Here is a 26,271-nt window from a genome sequence, read left to right as displayed (position 1 = left end):
TAGTGACTGTGGACTGAGGATTCGGTTCAGCTCTGGCTGAAGCCAGTGGCTGTGCAGGAGGACACGAGAGTTCTGACTGAAATGAACAGTCATGCTCATAGCTAAACATGGGTCTTGCACCTCAGTGAGTCACAGACCTTTGTCCAGGCACAAGCCCACACAGCTCCATTGATGGGAAGCCGGTTATTTTCAGTATTGTGTTTGAAAACATCGGGTACAGACGATGCCATTTTAAGGGCAACATTTACTGCTGATAACATCACGGTATCTCAGAAATGACAGTACTTGAAATGACCGGACAGGGTTCTGTGTCATCCAAGTTTGTGTGCAGATGCTTATTCAGTTCATGGCTCAGCATCTTCTTGAGCATGATGGCCAGACAAGTTTTTAGATACAGTGTTGTGAAGGTGCAAAACCACCAGCCACTTTTCCCAAAGGGCAAATGCATATGTATTTTGTTTTTGTGACCAAAAGCGCTCTGCTCCAGGATTCCAGCGGATGGCTGCTTGGGCCAAGGTGAGCTGGAGTGCATTGCAGCTGCTGTGGGTGGGCAGGCAAATCCCAGTCAGGGATTCTCCAAAGGCTGGTCCAGCTGAGTCCCCATGTTTACAAACCCACCTCACTGTGCTCTAGCAGACATGTTTCTAGACAAGGCAACTAAATCCTGGAGCAGGTTCCAAGCCCGCTGGTGCAGACGCTGGCGGTGAGCAGTTCATGCAGGGAGCTGGTGCCATGAGGGGGTTGTGCTGTCAGGGCACAGGCACATCGAGAACAGTGCTGCAATGCTTCACTCCGGTCGGGTGGGTTCTGCTGCAACTGCTGGACTCATTTTAACATGGAAAATGTAGTCAAATTTAAGAGTGTGGGAGGTGGAAATTGTGTTCGTTCAGTTATGTCAGACTGATGGGAAACAGAGGGAATGTAAGGAATACGCATCGTGTTGTGTTAGGATGGTGAATTGCTTAACGAATGGATCCTCTAATGAGCAGGTAGGCATGGACTGCAGAAGCTATGCAGATAAAGCAGCAAACACACTTTTTTGTAGGCTGTTTTAGGAGTGGCAAGTTCTGCCTGGGGTCGGGTGCAGAGCTGTTGTGCCTTGGCTCCGTTTGGGTAGCGTGTGCTGTCTTTTGCTGAGATGGAAACTTTCTTTGTGGGCTATGAGAAGTGGTTGACTTTTCTCTTAACCGCAATTGCCCTTGGTTTTCTGGGTGTGTTGTGAAATCTGAGCTGTTTGGTGAAATTAACTGTTGGCAAACAAGTGCTTGCATTGCAAAATTACATAGTTCCTGCTCTACAGAAATAAAGAAATGTGGCAGGCGCTCAGCATCCATTTCCTTAAAGAACCCTTCTGAAACGACAGTAGAATTCTTCCTATAGCTATAAGGGAGATACTGAGGTTGTTTTTTCTCCCCCCCTGAAAAGCGCCGTGCTCTTTTGTCAGCAGCCCTGACCTTGGCCTTCAAGCTGTGTGCTGGGGCTGGAATCTCTGCCCGACGTCAGTGCTGCAGCAGTTGTGTCTGCCCGCGCCGCGCTATCTCCCTGCTTTGGGTATCTGAGCCAGGGTGGCACTTCTATGTACTGTGCAAACTGCGGCTGGGTATTCAGGAGCCCTCTGCTGTGTGCTCGGCCGTGTCAGACCTTGGTGTCGCCGTGGCTGGGTGAGGTGGGTGCAGTCAGTGGGTACCCACAGAGTGAGACCTCCCTCTGGGAGGGAAGCGCTGGAGCAGCGTTGTGAGCTGCTGCCGGGCCACCTGCCCAGCCCCTTGCATGGGGCACAGGAGCTGCAAGCGCTGCCGGTGGCTGGGACCCCTGTGCAGGTGGGCAGCTGGGGCTCTGCCCAGAAAGCTGCCAGTCCACGTGCCCCTGCAGCCTCTATGAGCCATTTTTTTGGCTTATTGCAGTGTTATTACCTATGTATTTTGAGAATGCCCTTAGAAGGTCTCTTGGAAACTGGAAAATAGATCACTAAAGGTACCATTATCCCAGCTCACTCCGAGTTGCCCATGTTTTAAGTGACATTTTTCTTACGGTTTTCCCTCTAAAAAGAAAAAAAGAAAAGGTAAATTGGCATCTTTTTAAAGTCAAGGAGCATAATCCTGAGCAAATCCTTCTGCTCTGTGGACAGTGGCTGCCAGTAGCGAAGGTGCAGGAGTGAGCTGGGAATGGTGTGGGTGCCCCAGCTGCCAAGGCATCCATCTCCCAGCCTGACAGAGGGATGCTGGGGCTGGGTGCTTCCTGGTGCAAGCACCCGGGAGGAGCCTGCCTCGCAGCCGGGATTAAGCTTCGGTGTCTGCCAGCTCCCTCTGGTTTCCATCCATAAATGGGTGGCTGATGGGGGAGGTTGGCCGAGCACACAGGGAAAGCCTGAGCACCTCTGGGACGCTGTGCTCAGTATCCCGCGTAGGCAGGTGCACAGCTATAGGTACACTGCATACACCCCTGCACGGAGGTGTATTTGTACTTGCACAACTCCACTCATGCAGAAGCAACCATATAAAAAGCTGTTTAAAAAGCCACACAAGCCTTAATTGCTAACCTATTTTGCAGCTTTAAATAATTAAGCCTCAAAAATACTCCCAAGGTCTTCTAGGGGTCCTGCTTCTGTCATTGCAACAGCTGCTACCATGAGAGTCACTTCTGCTCTTTTCATATCTGAAGTACATAGTGCAAAGAGTAGGGAAAGCACAGTGTGGAAGGCCTTATGGAAGAAGATAAATTAGCCCTTTTCAGATTTCTGATTGCACAGAGAGGAGAACAAAGGTAATGGGTTGACAAGGAGAGGTCTGGTCCTGCGGGAATCTAAAATATTGCTGGATACATCCAAAAAGCTTTTGTATCTTGTATGTGCTGCAGGTTATTTCTTAGTAGTGTCAGCTCTGCAGTAGCCCCTCACACTGAGTGCCAGGGCTCTGCAGCGTAAGGCGCTTGTGCAGCCGTGGCACGGGGGATGCAGGGGTGTCCTGGGCCCTGCTGGGGTCGGGACAGTGAGATCGTGCTGGGAGGACGGGCGGTATGCTGGGGAGGGTGAGACAGGGAGGTGTTTGTTGTATCAGGACTTAACTATGGCAGATACGTTGCAGCCGACTCCATCTCCTTCATTTAATCAGTAATTCAAGAAAAGCCTTGGAGATTGCCCAGCGAAGCTGCGGATGCCCCATCCCTGGGGGTGCTCAGGGCCAGGCTGGACGGGGCTGGGGGCACCCTGGGCTGGTGGGAGGTGTCCCTGCCCCTGGCAGGGGGTGGAGGTAGGTGATCTTTGGGGTCCCTTGCAACCCAAAGTGTTCTGTGATTCTACGATTCTGTGAAGTTGAGATTGTTAGGGAAGCAGAGCTGAGCAGCATCTGCAGATGAGTCACTGATTATGATTGCTGCTGCTAGAAAGGTGTGAAATTACTCAAAATGTTTCTTGCCTTAAGAACAGAGGATAAAACTGCTGCTCCAGTTATTAACCTACAATTTAGGTAGGATCTGCATAGCTCTCATGAGGAATAGAAGGTAGCAGCATTCTTGAAGGACAGAACTGACAGCAAGATTGGAAAAGAGGGGAGAGCCTGGGGTTTGATCTCTTTTGCTGCATTTCATGCTTTACTCTCTAGGTGTGAGGGGCTTAGGAAAGACAGCCGTTCTTCAGCAAGGAGCCCTGGCCTGTCTGAAAGGCAAACGGCACCAGTGCTTTGGTAACAGAATTAGTCTTTGGCTGAAATTAAGCATCCCAGACAGTTGTTCATATAACAACAGCAACAGTGCCTGAAGTCCTGTCTGCACCAGAAAGTACTTTTCACCTAGGGTATGATTTAAATCAGTCAAGTTTTGATGGTTCCTCATCTGTTCTTGAGGAAACACTTTTTCTCATTTCAAACCTCTCTTTCCTCAGTTTAATTTTTGTCTCTTGGGAAGCAGAACAAAAGGGAATGGATAGTCTGGACTAAAGAAGCTACTCTTCCTACCAGAATTAAAATATCTGAGCAAAAGATGATAACCAGGCAGCTGCCCTTGTGATCCCTGTGCAGGATCTCCCTGTGTTTTGGGAAACAAGTAGTGAAGCAATTCAGGGAGAGGAGGTGAGAGAGGGGTGGGAGAGGGCTGGGAGAGGTGGGGGGGAAATGGGGGACCGTGTGGGACTGGTGCCCCGGTGCCTGCTGCAGTCTCAGCCCGGCAAGCGCAGGGCAGCGGTGCTGTGCATTATAACTTACCCAAGAGATGGAAACCCCTATGGAAAAGCTGGTGATGAGCACAGACATCATGCATATCTCTCCTTAAATAAACTTCTATGCTGCCAGCTGCTCTTTCGGTGTGTGAGATGTCCCCTTGCTTGCGTTGTACCCAGATGGGCAGAGCTGCCTGCGGACTTGCCACAGGCAGCAGTTTGGGGCAGAGGCACTGAGAAGCCAGATACAGTTCCCTTGGCCTGTGGACTGTGTTGGTGTTTGACCCCTTTTACTACAAGGTGCAAGATTTCAGAAGATCACGTTATGGATTCTGGCTGCCAGGCTCTCCCAGAGCTGTTTTCTGTTTCAGTGGATTTTGGGTTTGTTCATACTGTGGGCCCAAATGGGGCTTTTCTGAGTGTGAAATTTTTTTCCAAGAAGTCCTGGCATTGTCACATTTACTTTTAATGTAATTTGATTTCTAAAAGCTCTCTTGCAAGCATTCAAACAATACCAGAAACCAAAAGCAGGTCTAATTTTGACCAAAAAGTTGCGGTGACCTAGTGACTGTTAGAAGCTAATTGCTTCATCTGGTGTTCTGACAAAAAGCAAGTTCTAGCAAATAACTTAAAATGCTGTTGCTCCCCACACTGCCTAGGCATGCGTTGACTTGTGATTCTGATAAGCTCCTCTCCTGCTGCCATGCCTCTTGACAGAGCAGCTTCGCCATCGATCTGATCAACCCGGTGTGTGGCAAGGTGGGGCAGGAGGGAGGTGGCAGGATAGAGTACTGGCCAAGAGGAAAGGGTTTGGGCACATGGATGGAGGAAAGCTTAAGGAATATGTGGTCAGAGAGCGGGGCTGGCTCTTGGGAGTGTCTCGGTGCTGTGGTTGATGTGGCTGGTTGGCACTACACCAGCCCGATGCCCATGGGCAGTGTGGCACTGGTGGGTGACACCCTCCCCCAGGGTCCCGGCTCGTCCTAACCTCATATGCTGACCCTTTCCCCTTGTTCTCCTTCTGTTTCACGCTGCAGGTTGGAGACTGGCCGTGAACATGTCTTGCCCATTGACTATTACTTCCCACCTCAAAAGACTTGCCTGATCTGTGGGGATGAAGCATCTGGGTGCCATTATGGAGCCCTCACTTGTGGGAGCTGCAAAGTCTTCTTCAAACGGGCGGCTGAAGGTAATGTGTACAGAGAGGGAGGGAGTCACTCCCACTTCCCACGTGTTGGCTTTCGCTACCCAAGTAGCCTGAGAGGCAAATGCTACTGACACAACTTCTCTCATCAGCAGAGTCATTAAACCCAAGCGCGGGAGGCTTTCGCAGTGGCACGGTGTGTTTCACTCCTGTGGAAAGGTTCGGCAGCCTTGCCCTGGGGAGCCTGCCCAGCCAAGGGGACTGAGGCAAGAGCAGTGGGGACACAGTGTGGTGGGTTTCTAAGGTCTTTGAAACTAGTGAAGGAGAAAAGTCAAGGATAAATTGATTTCTTTTTCCTGTGTTTGTCATTCCACATTACTGAATGCCCTCAAAAAGCAGCCAAACCAGGTTGCCAGAACACAATCCTTTTCAATGCTGGTTATCTTAGTGACCTAGTGAGACCCCACAGCAGTCAGTTCCTGCTTCTCCTGTGGGCTCTCAAGGGTGCTTTAAGTTCCTATCAGCCCTCCTGCGATCTCAGACCCACAACTCCAAATTTAGGGATGCTTTTCCTCTCTTGCACCTCTTTCAAAGGATCACTTCTCTCAATACTTGCAAAACTGCAGAACCATCGTGTCCATCAGGAGCTGTGCTCTGACCTGGGTATCCTTGATGCTTCTCCCCAACCCCTGAGAAAGCATCTTCTCCTTCATGTCGAGCTCTGTAGTGCCAGGCTCTCCAGAGATAAGTGTGAGCCTAGATGTTCCCTCTCAACAGCAAGGTCTTTGCACCGTCTTTCCTTGGTCATTAGCATGTAGAAGGACCTAGCCATGCCAGGAGTGAACTTGCCAGTACTGGTTCAGGGAAGAATCAGGGCTGTGCTGTAGAGGACAACAGTGCCCCGTAGCCATAATAGGCCAGTCAAATAATATAAATAGATAGTAAGTTGGGCATATTTTTCCCCGGTAAATATACAGGTATGTCTATTTGCTATACAGCAATTCTGTAAAGCCAGATGGATTGGCTTGTGCAGCCAGAGTAAATACCAGATGCTTGTTTAAGTCAGCAAATTATTGTTGATTTATAGTGAATGGAGCTTTGGCGCTCTGTCAGATAAAGTGCTGATGAAATACCCTGTGTCAGCTGGTGAGCCCTGGGCGTCGCTTCTCCTCGCACACCTGGGTGGGCTCCATCCTGCCTGGCGGTGGGTGTGTGGACGGGGCTGTGAGATGCTCCCTGAGCGAGGGGAGGCAGCCTGGCTGCCTGCGCCGCTCTTGGTCATATGCTGTGGTGGTGGTCCCTCTCCTGATTGTGTTATGTCATTAATTTAAATGGCATGTTATGCCTCTTCTTAGTTTTTAAGCCTCCAGGTATGGCAGAGGGTTAGAAGTGTTTGGCTGTGTTAGGATTGGGCAGGAGCAACCCTTTGCCTTTCCCCTGGCCGAGCCCAGGGAGCGCAGTGGGTCTGCAGCGAGGAGCGGCAGCGTGTGGGGGGACCTGCTGCAGCGTGAGACTTAGTCTTATATTACCCTGAGGTACGTGGAGGTACATGGACAGAGTCTTTTCTTTGGGGAAGAGACAGTAAGTCAGACTCCTTAATAAACACTGAATGCAGGGTAGCAGTAGGTGATGATTTCTGTCCTAACTCTTGGTGATTTTCCAGCCAGACCTTTCCTTCTTAAAGTTGAGGAGTGATATTGAAAGCTGATATTTCAGTGTGTTCTCATGTTTTAAAGTCCACAAAGTACATCTCTGAAAACCTTAGGTCACCTTTGGAGACTTTTTACAACAAGTGATCAGAAAGCTTCCCCAATGAGAAAAGGAACCTTTTCTTCTGCCTCTTGTTACCTTCCCATTACTGGTGTAAACCAGCCGCCTCCGACGGGCAGGAGAAGGGATGCGCAGGGACCTGGAGAGCACCCACACCCATCACCTGGGAGGGAGTGGAGAGCAGCTAGACACATAGTTTTTCTTTTATCATATTCTTTGCCTAATATAATACTGAACTTATTTGGCAGTAATTCAGGGGTGTTTAAGAAGGTTTTATAGACATATGCTGCCTTCTAAGGGATTAGAAAGGGAAAAGATTTTTTTTTTTAAAGTTATTACATTGATTCCTCTTCCCTTTTGAAACACACTGAGGGGTTCATGTGGTTTGCAGTAGAGCAGATCACTCCTGCTTTGATAAAATGTTTGACAGATTTGAGTTTTTTTGCAAGCTGAGGTCCAACCAGTTCATCCAGAAAGATGCTGGAAGAGTTAACAGAAAAGACAGAATATTTTCCTGCTCTCTTTCTGTCAGCTCTCTTGATTTGTAGACTCTCTCAAGATGTCCAGGTTATGTATAGGCCAGCTCTAAAATACACTCTGCAGATTCTTCTGTTCTGACATGGACTTCCTCACTTGCAAGACAGCCAGCCTCATTTTTCTAATCAAACCTGGCATTTGTCTCCCTTTGTCCAAGGTGTCCAAGTGCTGGGCTGGGGCTCACTGCCCCAGCGAGAAGTGCTGCTGTTCCTCTGCTGCCGGACACGCTCACAGCCTGTGAAGGAGGACTACTCCTCCTTCTAATTCCTCTTTCTCCTATGATAACAAAGATTTGGTAAACAAAAATTGCATCCACCTCAGCACGGGTTTTGTTTTTTCTTGACACAAGTAGGCACGGTGTCACTTCGCATCGTTAGGGTGGCTTGGATGAGTCAAAGACATTAGGGTTTGGTCCTCGTGGTACCACACATCCCTGAAAAACAAAAATGCTTTAAACGCGACATGCTTCCAAATCAATTGCCGGTCCAGGGGCTCCTGTTGTTCCATCCCATCCAGGAAGGGAGTAATTTTTGCATCATCTGCATCCATCCCTGAAAAAATGGTAGCTCTTCCTTGTCCCTCCAGGACTGCATGAGATCCGATGGGCGCCCCGGGCCGTTCAGAGCTGCCTCTGTGTGCTGCACCACCTTAGGCTGTGCTCCTGATGGAACTGCCTTTAAATAACAGAGAGCTAAGCGAAAAAAATAACACAGTATTTGGCAAATTCCCCAGCGGTCTAACAGCTCTAACTGCAGTGCAAGTCTGTTCTGATTCCCTGTCAGTCACTACTGACGGGTCATTGTTCTATGCCCTGGCCTGCTGAAGATTAGCCTTGCATCCGCAAAATGTCTCCAGGCCAACTCAACAGTTTCTTGCCAGTTTTCGAGATGACAACTGGCTAAAAGTGAACTGTTTTCAAAGACCATCACCATGTCTTGAAATGCTTCCTTCTGCTTCTCGTGGCTGATCTAACAGTGTGCAAAAGAGTCGGGTCTGCAAAAGGCTTCTTGCGGTGTTGCAGCTCTGTGATGCATCTCTCCCAGCCCTGCACCACGGTGCTTCTCTGTGGGGGACATGGGACATCAGTGCCTGCTTTGCTGGGTGCCCTGAGGGGTGGCAGCGCTCTGCGATGTGCCAGTAATTGCCAGCTGCTGGCTGCTTCAGCCTGCACTGGAGCCAGCTATCAGTCAGCGCATCGTCAGACATGCCATCGTTGGAGTCTGAAGCAGGCAACTTCAAACAGGCTCGGGAGTTAAAACATGATGGGTTTGTCTTGTTGCCAGAGTGCTGAGCAATTAAAACATTCTTGCTGGATTTAAGCATCTTTAAAATAAGGCCTTTTCAATTTGCACAGTCCTATAGCTGTTCGTTTTTTAGCTCATCGTTTAGCCTTGGCTTGCTCCAGGCTTCTTGTTGTATGGAGCTGTTACCTGCCTATGCTGTTAGTTCGCCATCTGTAGCTTCCACACTTGTGTTTCTCTGCCTAGCTAACGTTTAAACTTGCAGACCATCATTTCTGATTCCCTGGAGAGCTTCCCCCTTGCTCTTCCCACAAAGCCAGCCAGCCTTCCCAGCAGTGCTGAAGCCTGTGCTGTGTCACGGTGGCTGGATGCTTTCCTTTTTTTTTTTTTTCTTCAGCCTTCCAGTGAATACAGGTGACTATTAAGAAAGCACCTTTCCAAAGATAGTGTATTGCTAGTTGGCTCAGTGTTGGTTCCTGGGAGCTTCACAGCTGTGGCCTCTTTATTTCTAATTGGGGCATAGAGTGGGAGCTTCAGAGCGGAACCAGTGCCAAACCCGCAGGCTCAGCTCTCACCATAGCCTGGCTGGTGACAGCGATGGGGAGAAGAGTTTTTACACAAGAGCACTAGAGACCCTGTGGTTCCATGAGACCCTGGGGGATTCGCTTTCTCAGAGAGCTTGGCCTTATCCCCCAGCTGTTAGAATTCGCTTTACGCCCTGAAATACAAAGATGTATTTCACAGGAGAAGAGAGAAGGATCTCTCTCTTCCAAAAGGCATTTAATGGGTTTTCACATTCACAATTGTAAATCTTACTCCAGACTTTTGCATGGATTACTTTGCTTTCTGGAAGAGAAAGTGGCCACAGGATTTCGATTCAAGAACTTCTCTGGTTTGAGCAACTGATCTTTCTCCATAGATCTTGATTTTGAGTTTAGATTGGAGAACTGCTCTTCCCTCTGCTCCTGATGTTCACTGCAGTTCAGGTGATGAGCAGGAGGACCTGGTGATGGCAGAAGCATCTTTCTGCCTGGCGTGTAGTGGCACAGGAGGGAGGCCTAGCCAGCAGGGCTGTTCCCAGCAAGGGGGGAGGTGGCAAAGCAGCGTATTCCCAGTGTGCGGTGAAGGGACTTGCAGCCTGCAAGAGCCTCTGTTGCACAGACTGATCTCCTAGGGTTCCTATGCTGGTCTGGCACAGCAGGGGGGTGCCGAGGACCTTCCTAACTTTGCTTCTCACCTATGTACGTGTCAAACAGTGTCTGGATCAGCAGGGAAGGAGCTGGGTCTTCCCTAGGCATACATCTGTGGTGTCATCAGCTGGCTAGTTATCCCTGAGGCTGACACCTTGCGAACATCCCCACCGTGAAGGCATTTTGGGTGATGGGCTTTGCAAAGAGCAGGACCACCGGGTAAGGTGGGAGGGTATGTTTAAAGTTTAGACCTGTACTTACAGGTTTTCAAAGCAAGAGCCTCTGCTTTGGAGTAATATGAGAAAGCATCTCTATTGTTTGCAGGAAGGAAGAAGAAAAAGAATCATTTCAGTATAAATAAAGGAAGAACTAGTGCATTTATCTTTAAATAACGAAGAGCTGATTGCAGATGTCTCAGCTTGTTCTTAAATGAAGAGAGTAGATTATCCTGACATTAAAACCAAGTTTCCACTTATGAGAAGTTCCTTAAGACAGATAGAACCTGTCTGTATCCCAGCCACCCTTACTTGTTCCCTGGGTTTTTACAGCCAGAGGTGCCATCTCCTCCGTGTGCCCATGATGTGCTTAGGTGACACAGCCATTCGTGTCCCTGGCAGGTGGTGCACGCTCCCAGCTGGGAGAGGAGGGGTGGTGAATGCTGCTGCAGACAGAGCGGAGGAGCTGCCGTTGGTGGTGTATCCACCAGGGGTGCCTGATTCGGTGATGTGTTGGTCTGTGCCAGAGGCAATGTGTATCCTGGCCGTCCTGGTTCTCCGTGGTCAGTGGAACCAGTGGAGGTGGTTCAGGGTGGTGGGCTTCGCTGGGGCAGTGGTATGGTGTGGCCCCTCTCCCAGGTGCTGGGTTGGTTTCACAAACCATATCCACAGCTGGGGATGCCAGTGATGAGGGTGCTGAGTTCCTCCAGTAATTAAAAGAGGAATCTCTGCATCCCTAGGAATTCAGACAAGATGGGCAAGCAGCTTATTTGCATGCTGAGCAGAAGCAGACTCAGGAATAGCCATTGCGTGACTGTGTGTTTCCCTTTTTGTTAATGACTAACAGCTTAAAATAAACAGTACTAGACTGTGCATGTACAGTTAACAGAAAATTGGTTCCCGCCCCAAAGAGTTTATTTTGTGAACCAGGAAGCAGGCCTTGCTATTTCACCAAAACCACTGTAGCGTGTCAGTGGGGTGAGTTGTTGACTGCTGCTTAAAAGCTCGCATCCATCCGAGCCCATCGGCAGGGAGGTAAAGTTGTTGTAGAGACTCAGTTCTAACGTGCCAGTTCTGTGCAGGTGGTCCGGGAGGGCTGGCATGTGCCGAGGCACCCTGCCCAGGCCCGGCTGGTGGGAGGGAGGTCAGTCCCTCTCTCTGTCCCTTCCCAGCAGAGCCAGAGGTGGAGGATGCTGCTGAAGAGTTGATGGGAAACGGCTGCCTCATGCAGCAAGGCTTGAACCCAGTTCCCAAATCTCACCTGTCTCCCTGCTCCCATCCTGCGGGCGCCCATGGGTGCCTGGGGGCATGGAGCAGGGTGGGGGGTGAGCCAGCGTGTTGGGACACTGCGTGGAGCTCAGGGGAGAGGAGGGGGCTGGGCGGTGTTCCTCCTCTTGGCAGGGGAATTTAGATAGAGCCGTGCCTGACCCTGGAGCGTCCTTGTGGGGCTCGGGCAGCGACTGTGCTGCCTTCCCTTCCTAAAGTCATTCATGGGAAAGGCTTGACCTTTTAAAAGATTTTGAGCTATTGTTGTTGCAAAAATGCTGTAGTTTAGACTAGGGAGGCGAGATAGGGAAGGAGCAGGAGCCAAGGGGCGAGCCAGGGGGTTGTATGGATGCTCCTAGGGCAGCACTGCTCGTGGGCAGCCCGACAGCCTCAGCCAGGGACCAGTTTGGCTCTGTGGTCTGGGCTGGAGTGTTCCTGGTAGTCCCAACCCCAGGCATTTTATACTCGTGGTAGTTTCAATAGGCTCTGGAGCATCCCAGTGTCAGACATTGTCACAAGTCAGGAATCCTGCTGTGCAACTGGAGGGGAAGGAGAGCCAAGTTACCTTACAGCTCTCTGTGCCCATGCCCGAGAAAGGAGGGCGTCCATTCTTGTTTGATGTATGCGCGTAAAGAGGTCAAGTGGAGAGAGTATGGCCTCAGCACTTGTTTCCCATAGCACAGAAATAGCTTCAAGTAACCCGGTTTCAGCTGAAGTAGTTTATTACTCATCCTCCTCAATGAACCATTGAAAGGGAAGGTGGTGCTTGTGTCCTCTGGGATTCGGTGTAACTGCTGCTCCTGAGGCTTGTGTAAGTGTCCTTAAGCTGGTAATGAGCAAGCGGCGGGAGGTGAGAAGAGGTCCTGATGAGAACAGTGTTAAAAGGATTTAGCAAGGTATCACATGCTGCAGGTAATGCACTCTTGCTCCATTATGTCTCCAGCCTTAACAGCAAAGGCATGGGGCTGGTGTAATGATCAGCTTTTAATGGGGATGGTTATAAGTTCACATATGGGGTATTTTTGCAGCCCTTTGGCATGGCCCTGTGCACGTGCAGAATGAGGAGGAGCAGATTATATGCTGAGCCTTGTAATGGCTTTCCTGCGACCCCGTGGTGAGGGGCTGCAGGTGGGGTTTCACCGGGGTAGCAGTGGGACCTTTGGAGGCTCCTTCTTCCCAAGGGTGCAGGAGACAAAGCGGCTCTGCGGAGCTGGGAGGGTGGTGGGTAACCAACAGACAGTGCCAGCGAGGCCTGTGATACTGGGATACTAAACGTTTGCTGCTGTTCCTGATCCTGGTATCTTCAGAAGTTGTGGGGGGAGGGTGGGGCGGGCAGGGAGCCATTGTGTCGATGCACCAAAATTGGTGCATCTCTTGTCAAAACTGGTACATTAAGAGTTAAGATTCAACCTTGTCCTATTAATGGATCTCTGGTGACTCCAAAGGGCTGTTCCTATAAGAATACAGGAAGCAAGGGCAGGATGATGAATACAAGCTTAAGCTGGGTATAGGCTGCTTTCCCATGTAAGCTACTTAATGCAAAGTTTGTGAGGTGCCCAGCTCTGTTATTGACTGAGACTGGTTTAGCTTGGAATGGTATGAAGAACATCAGATAAATCCTTATCCAGTAAACGTGTTTAGACTTGACAAGAAAACAAGTGATGAGTCAGGAAGGAAAGCTACTTTTTGGCATGTCTAGAAAATGAGGCAGGAAAAAAAAAAAAAAAAAAAGAGCAGAAATCTGGGGCTCTAAGGGCTGTGCTCGAAATGAGCAGAAAGGTGAGTCTAATATGCCAGGTAACCTGACAGTAACTCACTCCTGAATTTTCTGCAAGCCCCTCTAGTCCCGCTGCTGCTCAAGGTCTGCCTCACTGGGAATCACTGGCTGGTCCCAGTTTCCTCCTGGCTGGCTGGGAGTGCAGCCTGGGGATAGGTGACTGGTGCGAGCCTGGCACGGGACAAGGGCAGCAGAGCCGGTGGGCCAGCAGCCCCCCCATGCAGGCAGCTCCCCAGCCCTGTCTGTAGCCTGCAGGCAGCAAACCCAGTTAGAGTTAATAGGTGGTACCAAAAATAAATCAGCCCCAAAAAATGCTGTAAAGAAAAGCACGGTTGTAGAGGGAAGGCCACTGTCTGGGGACTATATTTAGCAAACTGTAGGTGAGTGCCGTGGCAGGAGGAGCCAACTGTATTTTGAAGGGGTTCTGGGAGAAAAACTGTTCTTCACAGCAAAAGGCAAGCAATAAATGTATGACATTTAAAAAATGAGACCCAAACTATCCATACTTCATTATTTAATTGCTGTTTATTGACTACCTCTGCTGTGCTGCAGGGTGCAGAGCGATGTTTCTCCTGGGAGATCGTGATGTAAAAGCCTCTGATGTGTGGGTGGAGAGGAGCAGCGCTGCCGGCGGGGAGGGCAGGCAGGGAAGGGGTGCCGAAGTATGGCAAAGCAGCAGTGCCCACGGCTGCCTTTCGGTAGCCAGCCCTCGTACAAAGCCTGTGTATCTGGCAATGAACCTCTCCTGTGGCAGCAGAGGAAGAGCGGTGCTGTTTTCCCAACAGATACCAACTTCCAACATAAATCTTCTTCTGGAGGGTGAACTGGGAAACCAGCACTGATATAGTTCTCTCTTCTCTTATTCTGCTCCTTTCTTCTCCTCCAGCGATGCTGGTGACCCTGGTGATACTGAGAAAGAAAATAACAAGTCTGTTTCTCCTTTAAACCCAGTGTGATTGGTACCCACCACCCATCTGCTGTTTCCTCTGTTATTTGTAGGTAAACAGAAATACCTCTGTGCCAGCCGGAACGACTGCACCATCGACAAGTTCAGAAGGAAAAACTGCCCGTCATGCCGCCTGCGAAAGTGCTACGAGGCTGGGATGACACTCGGAGGTACTGCCTGAGCGGCGGGCTGCGCAGCCCGGCTGCTGCTGCAGATAACGAATGTACTCAGCGTATTCATAACAGTTGGTGAATGGCTGAAAGAGTGAGGCTGATGGAGTGTAATGAGCTTCAGGAAACATTTGCAGGTTTCTAATACCAAAACTAATTTTCATTAAAGTTCTGTTTGACTTTCAGGAAACATTGTTTTTCCTTAGTTTAAAACCTTGTTAATCTGAAAAGATGTAAATGGCTGGGTAAAGTGGATTCTCGCTCACGCGGAAGCCTCTTTGAAGAGAGCACTCCCATCTTAGGATGATTTTTCCCAGGCAGAAAGGGGCATTTTTCTTCAAAAAACTGGAGGCCCCCCAGTATTTTCCTTTGCTGAACAGCAGTTGCTCCTGTCTCACTGGTAAAAGGTCTTTGTTACAGTTTGTTTCAAAACCTGTAGCACTGCCAAAACCTGACAGAGCACCTGTATCCAAAATCTGATGTTTTCTGCTCAAAATCTAGACGCTACAAGGTGGATCACTGGGTGGCTCATCTTTGAGTTCATTTGACGTGAGGGTGAGGAAGAAAAATGGGGCTGATGGACCTGACTTATGATGAAAATGGGAGCCAGAGGTGATAGAGAAAGGAAAGCTTCAGGCACAGGGCAGAGGGAAGGGGGGAGCCCTGGCTAGTTATGATGTGCTGACATTTTAGTTTAAATATTTCTACCACTGCTGGGATGTGCAGTGCCTCCTGGAGCTGCTGGGCTGCAGGAACCTTGTCTTGAAGAACTTGCCACTGAAACGGTTCTGGTTGATTGCTTATCGAGGAGCAGTGGTTTTAATTTTATTTTTCTCCTGGATGGTTCTTAAAGCTCGGGTACCAACAGCTGGCAGGGCAGGAGCCTGCCTCTCCCCTCTGCTTCTGCAGCAGTGAGTGGTAAATCTGAGTGCAGGGGGTGGGGGGGAGTGATGCAAACGATGCTCAGCTCACTCCTTTCCTCCTGGTAGCAAGCAGAAAAACCAAATGTCCCAAAAGGTAATGCAATCCTAAAACCTCGTGACGTCAGCCCCCTGGGCTGGTTCTGATGGTGCTTCACTTACCCTGCCACCCTCAGGCGAACCGTCAGCAGCCGGCAGGGTGCTGCTGCTGCAGTGCCTTGGGAGCAACGTGCATGGGCACGTGCCATGGCACACCCCAGTTCGGGAGTGCCAGGGAGGTGCCAGAGCCACCTGATGCCACCAGGCAGGCAGTTTGCTTGCTGAGTTGTCAGGCAGCTATCTCTGTCTCGGTTCCCTGGTATCTCCTTCACCCGTTCTACTCCCAACCTGGTCATCCAGCCCAGCTGGGAGGGAGCAAGGGCAGAGGAACCTGTCCCGGAGCCATGCCTGCCCAATGCCTGCTTGCAGGAGTCCCTGATGACAGTCATTTTTGTGGCCACTGGTAGCCATGGCTTCCCAGGGAAGCAGGGAGGCTCCTTCTTGTCTGCCTGGGACATCAGAACCGGGGTGCTGCCTGTGGTATTGCTGGGCTCCTGAGCCAGGGAACCAGGACGAGGAGCCAGACCCAGCTCCCTGGTCCACAGCCAGCAGAAGGGCTTTGTAATACCATCCAAAACAAGCACGCTCTTATTCTTAAGCACTTTTTTTCTGGTGAGGTTTCCTTAAGTAAGAGAAGAAATACATCAGTGTAACCTTCTTCTGCAGGACACACTGACAAAATTAATGCTAATACTGATAGCCCCCCCCCCCCCCCCCCTTTTATTTTTCTCAAGCTCTTTGGGTCACCCTGACCTGTTCTGCCTGGTCTGTTTTGCATTTGTTTTGAATGTCGGTTTAAAAGCAATTGTTGAAAAAACATGCACGCTATGAGTTTGTCCACAGTTATTTCTCCCACAGCAGAGAAGCAGAGCATTTGAAAACACTTCCAAGCTCCAAACAGTTGTTTTTAACTGCTTGTTAATTACCAGTCACTTTGAGGGTACAACAGAGCTGCCTGTGACCAGCAGACCTGCAGCTCTCAGTAGGTTTAATGGGAGGAGGAGGTGACACACTGAATACCTTATTTAGGGCTCTCTGCTTTGGCACAGAATGGCAATATGTCAAAGCGCTTTGTTACTGATTGAGATCACTCTGACCTGCAAGCTGAAATCCATTAAACAGAATCTTCTCTCCCGATCAACACTGTAAAACCCAAGAGAAGAAAAAGGAAAGAAAAAAAAGTTATAATGCTGGTTTCATGTGCTCAGTTCTGCTGGTCCACTGTCCTGCCTCTCCCACAGCACCAGTTCCTAGTGCAAGCGCAGGTGCCTGCAGGGCTGCACGGACTGTGCCAGCCCCTGTGCATGGGGAATGTGCTGCTGCACGGACTGTGCCAGCCCCTGTGCATGGGGAATGTGCTGCTGCACGGACTGTGCCAGCCCCTGTGCATGGGGAATGTGCTGCTGCACGGACTGTGCCAGCCCTCGTGCACACACGGGCACCCAGACCCCTCTGCCTTGCTCCTGCCTGGACCCTGCCCACCGCTCAGCCAGTGCAACTGCTGCTGCACTACAGAGCTCTGCATTTAGGGTGCCTCCTGGTTGTTTGCTGCCAGTGTGTTTTACATATATGTTTATATATGTTTTTATATATATTTTATATACGTGTATATATTTTTATAAAAATAATATGTATTATTTATATAATGGCATGCAAGGTGCCGTAGGCTGTTACCATTGTGAGAGCCGAGCACCCGTGCCCTCGGCCGGGGCTGGCAGCCCGCCTGCGCTGCAGGAGGTCTCAACCAGCAGCTGTGCCGTACACCTTTAGCCTAACTGCCGAGTGTGGGTCCTGTCTTGGGGCAAAACCTCCCAAACATGTCAAATCCAGTTTGTTTCATCGATGACAGCGCTAGAAGACTACTGTAGTAACTGCTGATACCTTGTAAAAGCCCAAGGCATGAGGCATACCTGTATTTAGTCCTAGTTCAGGTCCAGTTGCTGTGGTTGAAATAGAGCAAATATCATATAAAAGCATTTGATACCGATGTAAGCATTTCCAGCGGTGGAGAATCTGATGTGTTTTTTTCCATGCAGTTGCAGTAGTTAATTATGTTCAGTGTTGTGATAGATGTACCTTATTTTTCATCTTGTCAGTCCTTCATTTCCAGCAACTGGATCTTTATTACAGCGTTGCTTGCTAGATTGAAAAACCTATCTTTATTGAATTTCTGCCCCGGCAGTGGGTATTTGTTGGCTGTGATTTAATAACCCTATGCCTTCTGCATAGTCATCTAGGTAAAATTCTTTATTTCCTTGCTCCAAGGTGTGTTGTCTGGTCCTTACTGTTCTTATGGCTGCTGCAGTTTGCCAACACCTGCGTCACATGGTGAGCATCTAATTGCAGTTTCCCAGTGTCAGCAGCATCAGTTCTTAAAGGCGGTGGCAAGATGCTCGCCAGGCTGGTGTTTCCCGTCCTTCACGTGGCACAGGATCCTGCTAGTCCTGTGGCCACCGAACCACGCGGCCAGCTCAGGGCTCTGTGTTCGTCTGTCGGCTTTGGGCCTGAGTTCAGGCTGCCGAGGAGTTCGACAGCCACTGAGTATCAGGCTCACCTGCTCAGTTGCTCCATACCTGCTTACAGAGATGGGCTTTGCCGTGGTAGATGGAGCTTATCAGCAGGCCTCAATTGCTCTGTTTGGTGATCATTCCTTAATGCTCGTTACTGTTCTCCCACCTCTGCATTGTCATACAGACTCTTTTAGTAGAAATGGTTAATTTTCTTTTTGGACTGAATGTAAACATTCACTAGCAAAGGGGCCGTGAACAACCCTCATAAGAAACGAACCTGTCTGATGTTGTTTCAACATTTATAATTACTTTTGAGATCTATCATCTCGGTGATTTAAGATCCTTCAGCTGTACTGCCTGATTTTATATTGTTTGAGTCTTTTTAATTCATGTGGGCCAGACTGACTCAGATCTCTTAAACATGTCTGCTATACCAGTACTATTATAATTATTAACTAAAATTATCATGCCAGAGAGGGTTGATAGCTTGACAGGGTCTGGTTTTGACAAGCCACAGGTTGATATTAATAAAAAAATTAAAGACAGGATATAAGTCAGTCCTGTTTCAGCTTCTCTGACATTCCGCCTGTAGCTGAAATGAGCGTGCGGTGCCCGGGGCTGGCAGGAGTTCTCTGTCACTGCAGTGCAAGAGCACTTTTCTTCCAGGTTCCCAGAACTTTCCTGAGCCCCAGCACTCGTGAAAAATCCCTGCTGGAGCCCAGAGCTCCTCGACCGGGTGTGCCTGGCAGGAGGGTGGGTATGTGTAAGTTGCTTAGAATATGTGTCACCTCGATAGTGGCTCTATGGCATGCTCCCTAGGGATTCTTGCACCGGTGAATATTGTATCATGATACCATATAGTTGTGTCCTTTAAGCTTTTTTCTGTCTTCTCAGTTAGCCCCAAGCTGGACAGCAGAGGTGCCGCAGGTGGGATGCGGGGATGGTGCCACATTGGAGGCTGCCGAGTGCTCTTGTCCCTGCCGAGAGCTGAGCTGGGCCACCACCTGTTCTCATCCCACCTGCTGGGCTTCATCCCACCTCGGTTTGGAGAAATACAGCATAGACTTCTGCCTAGCTTAGCTCCTCCTAGAATAAAATATAACAAGTGTCTTTAATTTGTATTTTTTTATTTCTGTTTTTGTTCCCAGTAACTGCTGAGTAGGATCTACCACCAAAAAAGGTTTTTGCCCAGATGACTGAGTATAAGCTCGTTGTTACCTCTGAAGCTTTTCTCCATCTAGTAACACCAGTGTTTCAGCGATCTGTGGAACAACTGCTCCTGTAAAGCACAAATATAAGGCTCCTCTGATAAGAGCAGTTATCACCTGCCTTCACTGCTCCGACATGGAGGAGCATGGTTTACGCCTGCAGTCTCAGAGCCAACGTAGCTGGTTGCTTGCTCTCTTACTTCACTGAATATTTTTTAGTACTAGATAATTCAATTTTAAGAAAAATATTTAACGTTTAAGCCAAACTACACACGTGTTTTATACAGCGAGGGTTTGGCTCCACTCAGGCATGGGACCTGATGGGCACGGGTTACTCATCTTTGGAAGATGCAGTTCAGGTTTTAGTTCTTCTTTTAAGCCGGGGAGCTTTGCTTTCCCAGCAGCTCTCCCACCTCTAAAGGCCGAGAGCCCAGCGCAACCGTGAGACGTGGTTCCTGCCTCAGGCGGGGTCAGCCCCGCTGCCCCTGCCCCAGTTAACACCAGGGTGTTTGGAAATGGGGGTCAGCGCTGGGCGCTCCCCTCCCTGCCTGCTGGAAGCAAAAACCCCAGCGGCTGCCAGGGAGAGCGGTGCTAACGGGGTCAGAGAGGAGAGTGGTGGGTCCCTGCTGGGTCCTGGTGCTGCCTGCGACTTCTGGAGGGGTGGGAGAGGGGGCTGGGTGCCCTGGCTGCCCGCCGCCCCGGCAGGTGATGGCTGGGGTGTCGCGCTGCGCTGCAGCCATTTCCCTGTTGCTCTCTTCTGTTTTTATTGCTCTTTCCTCCTCCTTTTTTGCAGAGCAGCCCATCTTAATTGCTTGTATAGTATATCACCCAAAGTACATTACTTAAAGATCAGTGTTCTGAATTGATTTACAAAGCTGTACTTTAACTTGACATTTTTATGTTTTGCTGCTTATTTGTCTAATTACAGCTGAAAGGAAATTTGAGATAAGTATCATGTAATGAAGGAGCCAAAACCCCAAGGACAATCGGTTTGATGTTACTTTCTCTGCTTGAATTAAGCAACTGGCTTTTTTTCTCTCTAATTAAATAGGGGGTTTGGAGTCAGTGAGGGGTGAAAGCTGTTCCTGTCTGCAGTAGCCTGCCAACCTGTGTTGTGCTGAGCATGTCATGCAGATATCAAATTAGGTGAACGCTGACTCCCCAAGAATTCTGATCTCACGCATCTGAAGCTCCTGGTGTATCTTTCTAGCAGACGAGTGTCTGTAATTACGAGCCAGATGCACAGGAGAAGCACTTTGTCATGGTGACAGGGCACAAGGTGCTGCCTCCTTGCCGTCCCACCCCACAGGCTCACTTGGCTGAGGTTGCCCTTGAGGCTAGCTAGCAGACCGGGGCCACCCCTGCTCAGCCTTCTCCTTGTTGGTGGGCTAGCTGGGGAAACTCCAGGGGAACAGCCATGGAACTGCCTGCTAGCTCTTAAAATGTATTTTCCGTTAATATGTTTGTAAAGCAGTGACCTGGCTGGGAGAGCTTGTTTATGCAAGTGTTGCAGGAGCCCCGGGCAGGGAGAAGGTTTTTATCTGGGTTACATCCCACTTCCACTCTGGCCCAGGGTGGAACAGCCCCGCTTGAGCCTCCAGGTGCAATGGCTTTTTTCCCTGGAACCTGACCGTCTACTGAGTTTGTGTGCTTGCCTTTTTAATTGTGTGTGAGTAGCTGTTTGGGTCGAGTCACCTCTTCTCTCTTTTCTCCGGTTCTTCCTCTGCATTTCTCACTGGGAGTTAATGTGAGACTGGTCACAGCTGAGGATGTAAATGGTGCTTGTTCTTTTCCACATAAGATTAATGAGCAAATGGATTTCCTTGTGCAGCGTGTGCTTCCTTTCGTCCATACATGAGGTCTGTGATGCCGGGGCACTCTTTGGGCAGCATGCACTGAAGGAGTAGCTGCTGCTGGTCATTGTTTTTCCTTTCCTCAAAAATCTAAGTGGAGGCCAAGAAACCTTGAGTTTTTTTGTTTTGTTTTGTTTTTTTTTAAGTCTCACACTAAAATGTGTCATTTCCACAGCCCGCAAGCTGAAGAAGCTGGGTAACCTGAAGACACAAGATGACATGGAGGCAGCCAGCTCATCCAGCCCCACAGAGGAGCAGGCTCCTGAGATGGTGATGACACGCATTGATGGGTATGAGTGCCAGCCGATCTTCCTCAACGTCCTGGAGGCCATTGAGCCTGGCGTGGTGTGTGCTGGCCATGACAACAGCCAGCCAGACTCCTTCTCCAACCTGCTGACCAGCCTGAATGAGCTCGGGGAGAGGCAGCTGGTCTACGTGGTCAAATGGGCAAAGGCCTTGCCAGGTGAGGAAGGAAACAAACAAAGCCCGTCCCTTCCTTGGCACGCTCCTACAGCACCCTTGCTTGCATCGCCGGGGGTGGGTTTGAAGGAGGTGGTCTGCAGCCCATGTCCCACCATCACACAGTTGCTTGGGGGAGCATCTTCCGGGGCACCTGTCTGTGTAATACCTTTGTAAAGCAGGCTGCGGCACCATCAGGTTTTGCCTCCTTTGGGCAGCTGGTTGATGGGAGAGGTGACTAGGGGGTGACAAGGTACATCAAAACTTAAAGTTTGGGTTATGATAACACCTGGCACATGCTACCGTGTGGGCATGTGGCTGCTCCCACGCGGGAAGGGCGCAGGTTTGGGGTTCAGGGTCTTGCTCTCTTCCCACTCTCCCTGTGAGGATTCTGTTCCAGTTCCAGGGCTGTGTCCGCCAGACCTGCAGAAGTCTTCTCTAAGGAAATATTAGCCCCGTCCCATAAGCTGCATGAAGTGGTGAAAAGGGTAAATTGCCCAGGTGAACCAGAAGTGTGCCACTTTGTGATGTGAAAGCGAGAGGGGGGGAAACTGCTGAAAGGAGCTGAGGCTTGCGAGATGGGAGAAATCCTTCCTCCCCACTTTTATATTTCACAAGCCAATTAATTGTAAAATAGCAAAAGAGACATACAAAATCCCAAAGGGCTTTTTCCTGGCAGTCAGATTGCTCGTGTGACAGGCTGGTGGAATATATTTATGATGCATTCAGACTTGTGATATGGGAGTACATTAGGGTCAGGAAGTTTCCAAATGGTAATAATTAGCAGGTGCTGTAAATGAGAACATCCCGGTGATACATCGAATACACTCCTTGGTTCTGACCATAGAGGTTACCAGTCTGTAACATGCTGCCTGTTGCATGTTGTAATCCTGCCAATGGAATGAATGAAATGACAGAAGACTGAGATCACCCTGGGTGCAGCGGGATGCAGTGCACCTCCAGCATCCCTGATGCTGGGGCACGGAGATGACACCAAGCTGCCTGCCTCATCCTGGCCCTGTTCCACAGGAAATGCCACAGAAAAGAGGGATCCTACTCTTTGTGTGGGGTGTTATGACCAGAGGCAAAGTAAGCTTACTACTTGTCCTGGTTTTGGCTGGGATGGAGTTAATTTTCTTCCAAGTAGCTGGTGCAGTGCTGTGGTTTGGATTTAGTATGAGAATAATGTTGATAACACACTGATGTTTCAGTTGGTGCTAAATCATGCTTCCCCCAGGCCAAGGACTTTTCAGTTTCCCGTGCTCTGCCAGTGAGGAGGTGCACAGTGAGCCGGGAGGGAGCGGAGCCAGGACAGCTGGCCCGAACTAGCCAAAGGCATATTCCATACCATAGGACATCATGCTCGGTATATAAACTGGGGGGAGCTGGCTGGCTGCTGCCGATCACTGCTGGGGGACTGGTCAGTGCGGGGTGAGCAACTGTATTGTGCATCACTTGGGGTTTTTGCCTTGGTTTTTATTCCTCCATCTCCTTATCCTCTTCGTAACAATTACTTTCGATATTACTATTATTACTACCACTGCTGCTGCTACTACTTTATTTAAATTATTAAACTATTCTTATCTCAACCCAGAGGTTTTACCTTTTTCCGATTCTCCTCCCCATCCCACCGCGGGGCAGGGGGGCAGTGGCTGTGTGGTGCTTAGTTGCTGGCTGGGGTTGAACCACGACACCACTATATACCAAAACCTGGTGACGAACTGCAGCCAGATGTTTGATGTTCCCAGAAATAGAGCAGTCCCCTGGAAGTAGATTGACTGGTGGCCCAGGGGGGCTGTTGGTCTGCATATGCTTAAATGCACAGTAGTCCATTCTGTTTCTTATATTCTCGAGTCAGAAAAGGTTCATCTAGCTTGTGAAACCAGGAACAAGTCTTGCTTACTCTTCCAGCTTATCTACATCAGACATCAAGATTTCTTTAGAAGAGTACAAGGAGACACCATCAAACCCGACCGGCAGTCCGGGGGCTGAGGTTGTAAAGCTGCGGTAGGGCTAATGGAAAGGGAGAGTGCTTTGAAAAACATTTTTCATCGTAACCACCCCCTTATCAAAGGCTTTTACTCTCCTCTACTGCACCTGATCTCCGACCCCAGGCTGCATGGCAGCATGGCTATGACAGCTGCTGCACCACTGCCTCCTGGTGCCGGTGCCCGCTGGGCCAGCATCTGGGCAAAATTAATTCTCATCTTACATCTGAGCGGTCATGGCTCTGGGCACTCACAATATAACCGCAACCCCCTCCACAGGCCAGGGCTCCCAGTGGGCACACTGTGGTGGGATGCTGCCTGGCTGCCCTCCCTGTCCTGCTGGTGCTGGCTGACCGTTAGCATCATTGTGCCCTGGGAGAGAGGCAAGGCCAGGGTTTTTTTTTCCCAGCTTTCTCCAGAAGTTCCTTGACGTGTGCCAGTGCTGGAGGGCTCAACAGTAATAATCACAAATTTGCCACTCAGTCGTTCTCCTGATGTTTTCCAGGGAAGGGATGAATAACTGCCGAACTGGTGCTGTTCTGGTGCTGCGGGCAGTGGCTGTGCTGCGGCAGGCACTGCTTTCCCTGCCTGCACCGTGGGCGCTGCGCTTTTTGAGTAAACTTGCAGAATCCTACTCCATAGCCAGAGGTGATTTGCTATCTAGAATTTATTTGAATTGTATTTTGGTGTTTTCAGTTCCCAGGTCTATAGGTTGGCTTGGCAGCTTGGCACTGGGCAGGCTTCTGAGAGGGGCGAATATGTGCAGGGGTAGAAGTAATGGCAACAGAAGCCAGCAATTTAAAACAGCGGGATGCAGTTGTTTTCATCAAAACAGAAAGACCTTCATGTGGTCTGTTGGGAGGCTGTTTAATGAACGCTGTTGCTGGCGAGGTGCAACAGCAGACTGGAGGGCTTGATGGTCTGCTGCTGCATGGCAGCACAGCCTGCCTCAGCCGTGAGGAGGAGGAGGACTGCCCGTGGCTGAAGCCAGAGCGGCACACCTCATCAGGCACTCCTGGTACTGATCAGGCAAACCTGGCTCCGTCCCCTGCCCAGCCAGGCAGCCCAGCAGTGGGTGTCAGCTGCCTTATGGAAAGGCTGTGTGGTCCTCGGTAGATCCACGGGAAGGGTGGGAATGTTATCCCTGCTTCCTCTTTCTCCATTATAGAAGCTCATCTGGCACAAGCGTCGGCTTAACTAAGCATATGCAGCTCTGCAGGTCAGTTATGATAGCTATTGATGCAAAGATGCAAAGGTTTCCCTTTCCAGTGACAGCTGCCAGTGGGAGGAAGGGGAGCTTGCACCTGCAGCAGAGGTACCCCCTGTCTGATAATAGTGGCAATAGATTAATATTGGTTAACAGGTGATTATTGACCTTGCATCTGGCACTGAACGTCACCTGTATACCAAGCGTGGTTAATACGCAGTGAGCTGATGCTGCGCTTCTTCCCACCAGGATTCAGTGATACCCTGGGAGCCAGACTGCACCGGGCGGGAGCGTTTTGGCATCCTGCTTGCCTGCAGCGGCAACATCAGCCGCTGTCTAGTGGAGAAAATGTAATGTATGGCCCTTTGGGCCCTATGCAATTGAAATTCTGCATAGGAGAAGGTGGAATCAAACTGGTTTCCCTGGAAAGATAAAATATTCACAGCTTGCCAAAAGAGCTGCTGAAACACAGAATTAAAAAAATCTAGTTAAATCCGTAAAATCATTCCACTTCAAGGTAAATGGAAGGAGTTTGTATTTTCCCTTTTCCGCATACATCAATTCAGTAAAGATTTAATTTAAAGCAGCACTGAGACGCATTAGTTTAAAGATCATTTTAACTGTCGGTAAATGAACATCTTCAGCTCATTCCCGAAGCTGTTGGGACATCGGTCTGTGACAGCCCTGGTCTGTGCGTGCCGGGAAGGGCTGTGCGTAGCGCAGCAGCGGAAGGGCACGGGCAGCAGAAGGCTGCGGCCGGGCGGGCAGGTGAACACGCTTCGTGTTTTCTGCAGCTTGGTGCACGTGTGATGAGGTGAAATACTCCACCTGGTATTGTGGGAGGTGGAGGCATTTATTAGAGCTGTTGCAAAATCTGGGTGTACTTGCCATTAGTTGGGGCTTTATGGGTGTTCAGGCCACTGCTTGATTGTTTTTCCTGTTTCAAATACAGTGCCTTACAATGTAATTAAATCAACATATCTATATAACTCACCCTTTAACTATAAAGGTGCAATGAATTGTGCATCTTTTTCCATTCTCTGGACAATAACATTTCCAGCTGTAAACCGAGTATTTCTTTATGTTAGGAATGTTGCTTACAGTGACTTGTGAGGTGTTCAGCTGCTGATCTATTAGGAAGGTATCGTTCTGGCATTGAGAGACAATATACAGAACTTATCTCCAAACTATGCTGCTTTACAATTATTCACAAGAAAAAGGTTATGCACTGACCTTTTTCAAGTCATCGGTAAATTTGATTTTACTTTTGCTATGATTTCTTTCTGTAGAAGGTATCTTCATTTGGGTCTCTTCAAAATATGCCGGTACTAAAAATTCAACAATATATTGTAGCATTAGGCTTGTATTAATTTTCTTCTACAGGTATTTTGGCCATACATCACCTAAGATGCCTGGAGCAGGGAGGCTTCAGGAAACGATAGGTATCTGGTTTCTGAAAATCAGGGTTGTTTCAAGGCATTTCAGCTCCGAAACGGGAAGCAGGGATTCCTTTTAGAGGTCAGGCACTGTGTTTCTAGAACTTGTTTTTGTGGACAAGCAGAAAGCAAACTTGAAGTCCTGTAACAACAAAACTCTTGTGTTCAAATGCCTTTCCTTAAAC

At 49.4% G+C, this 26,271-nt stretch overlaps 1 protein-coding gene and 1 long non-coding RNA gene across 2 annotated transcripts in view; one reads left to right on the top strand and one right to left on the bottom strand.

Moving 5' to 3' along the window:
- Positions 1 to 26,271, top strand: part of AR (androgen receptor) — a 60,203-nt gene that overhangs the window by 21,938 nt on the left and 11,994 nt on the right. Inside the window, exons 2-4 of the mRNA XM_040614752.1 lie at positions 5,188 to 5,339; positions 14,290 to 14,406; positions 21,172 to 21,459. Coding sequence (XP_040470686.1) covers positions 5,188 to 5,339; positions 14,290 to 14,406; positions 21,172 to 21,459 — 557 coding nt within the window. The remainder of the gene's footprint in view (positions 1 to 5,187; positions 5,340 to 14,289; positions 14,407 to 21,171; positions 21,460 to 26,271) is intronic.
- Positions 13,797 to 14,393, bottom strand: LOC121097612. Its single transcript, XR_005831016.1, has 2 exons — positions 14,304 to 14,393; positions 13,797 to 14,199 (listed from the first exon to the last, which is right to left on the bottom strand). It is a non-coding gene; the product is annotated as an uncharacterized LOC121097612 (long non-coding RNA).

Source organism: Falco naumanni, chromosome 14 (genome assembly GCF_017639655.2).
Source record: "Falco naumanni isolate bFalNau1 chromosome 14, bFalNau1.pat, whole genome shotgun sequence".
NCBI classification, from domain to species: domain Eukaryota; kingdom Metazoa; phylum Chordata; class Aves; order Falconiformes; family Falconidae; genus Falco; species Falco naumanni.
This window is presented reverse-complemented; position numbering and strand designations above follow the sequence as displayed.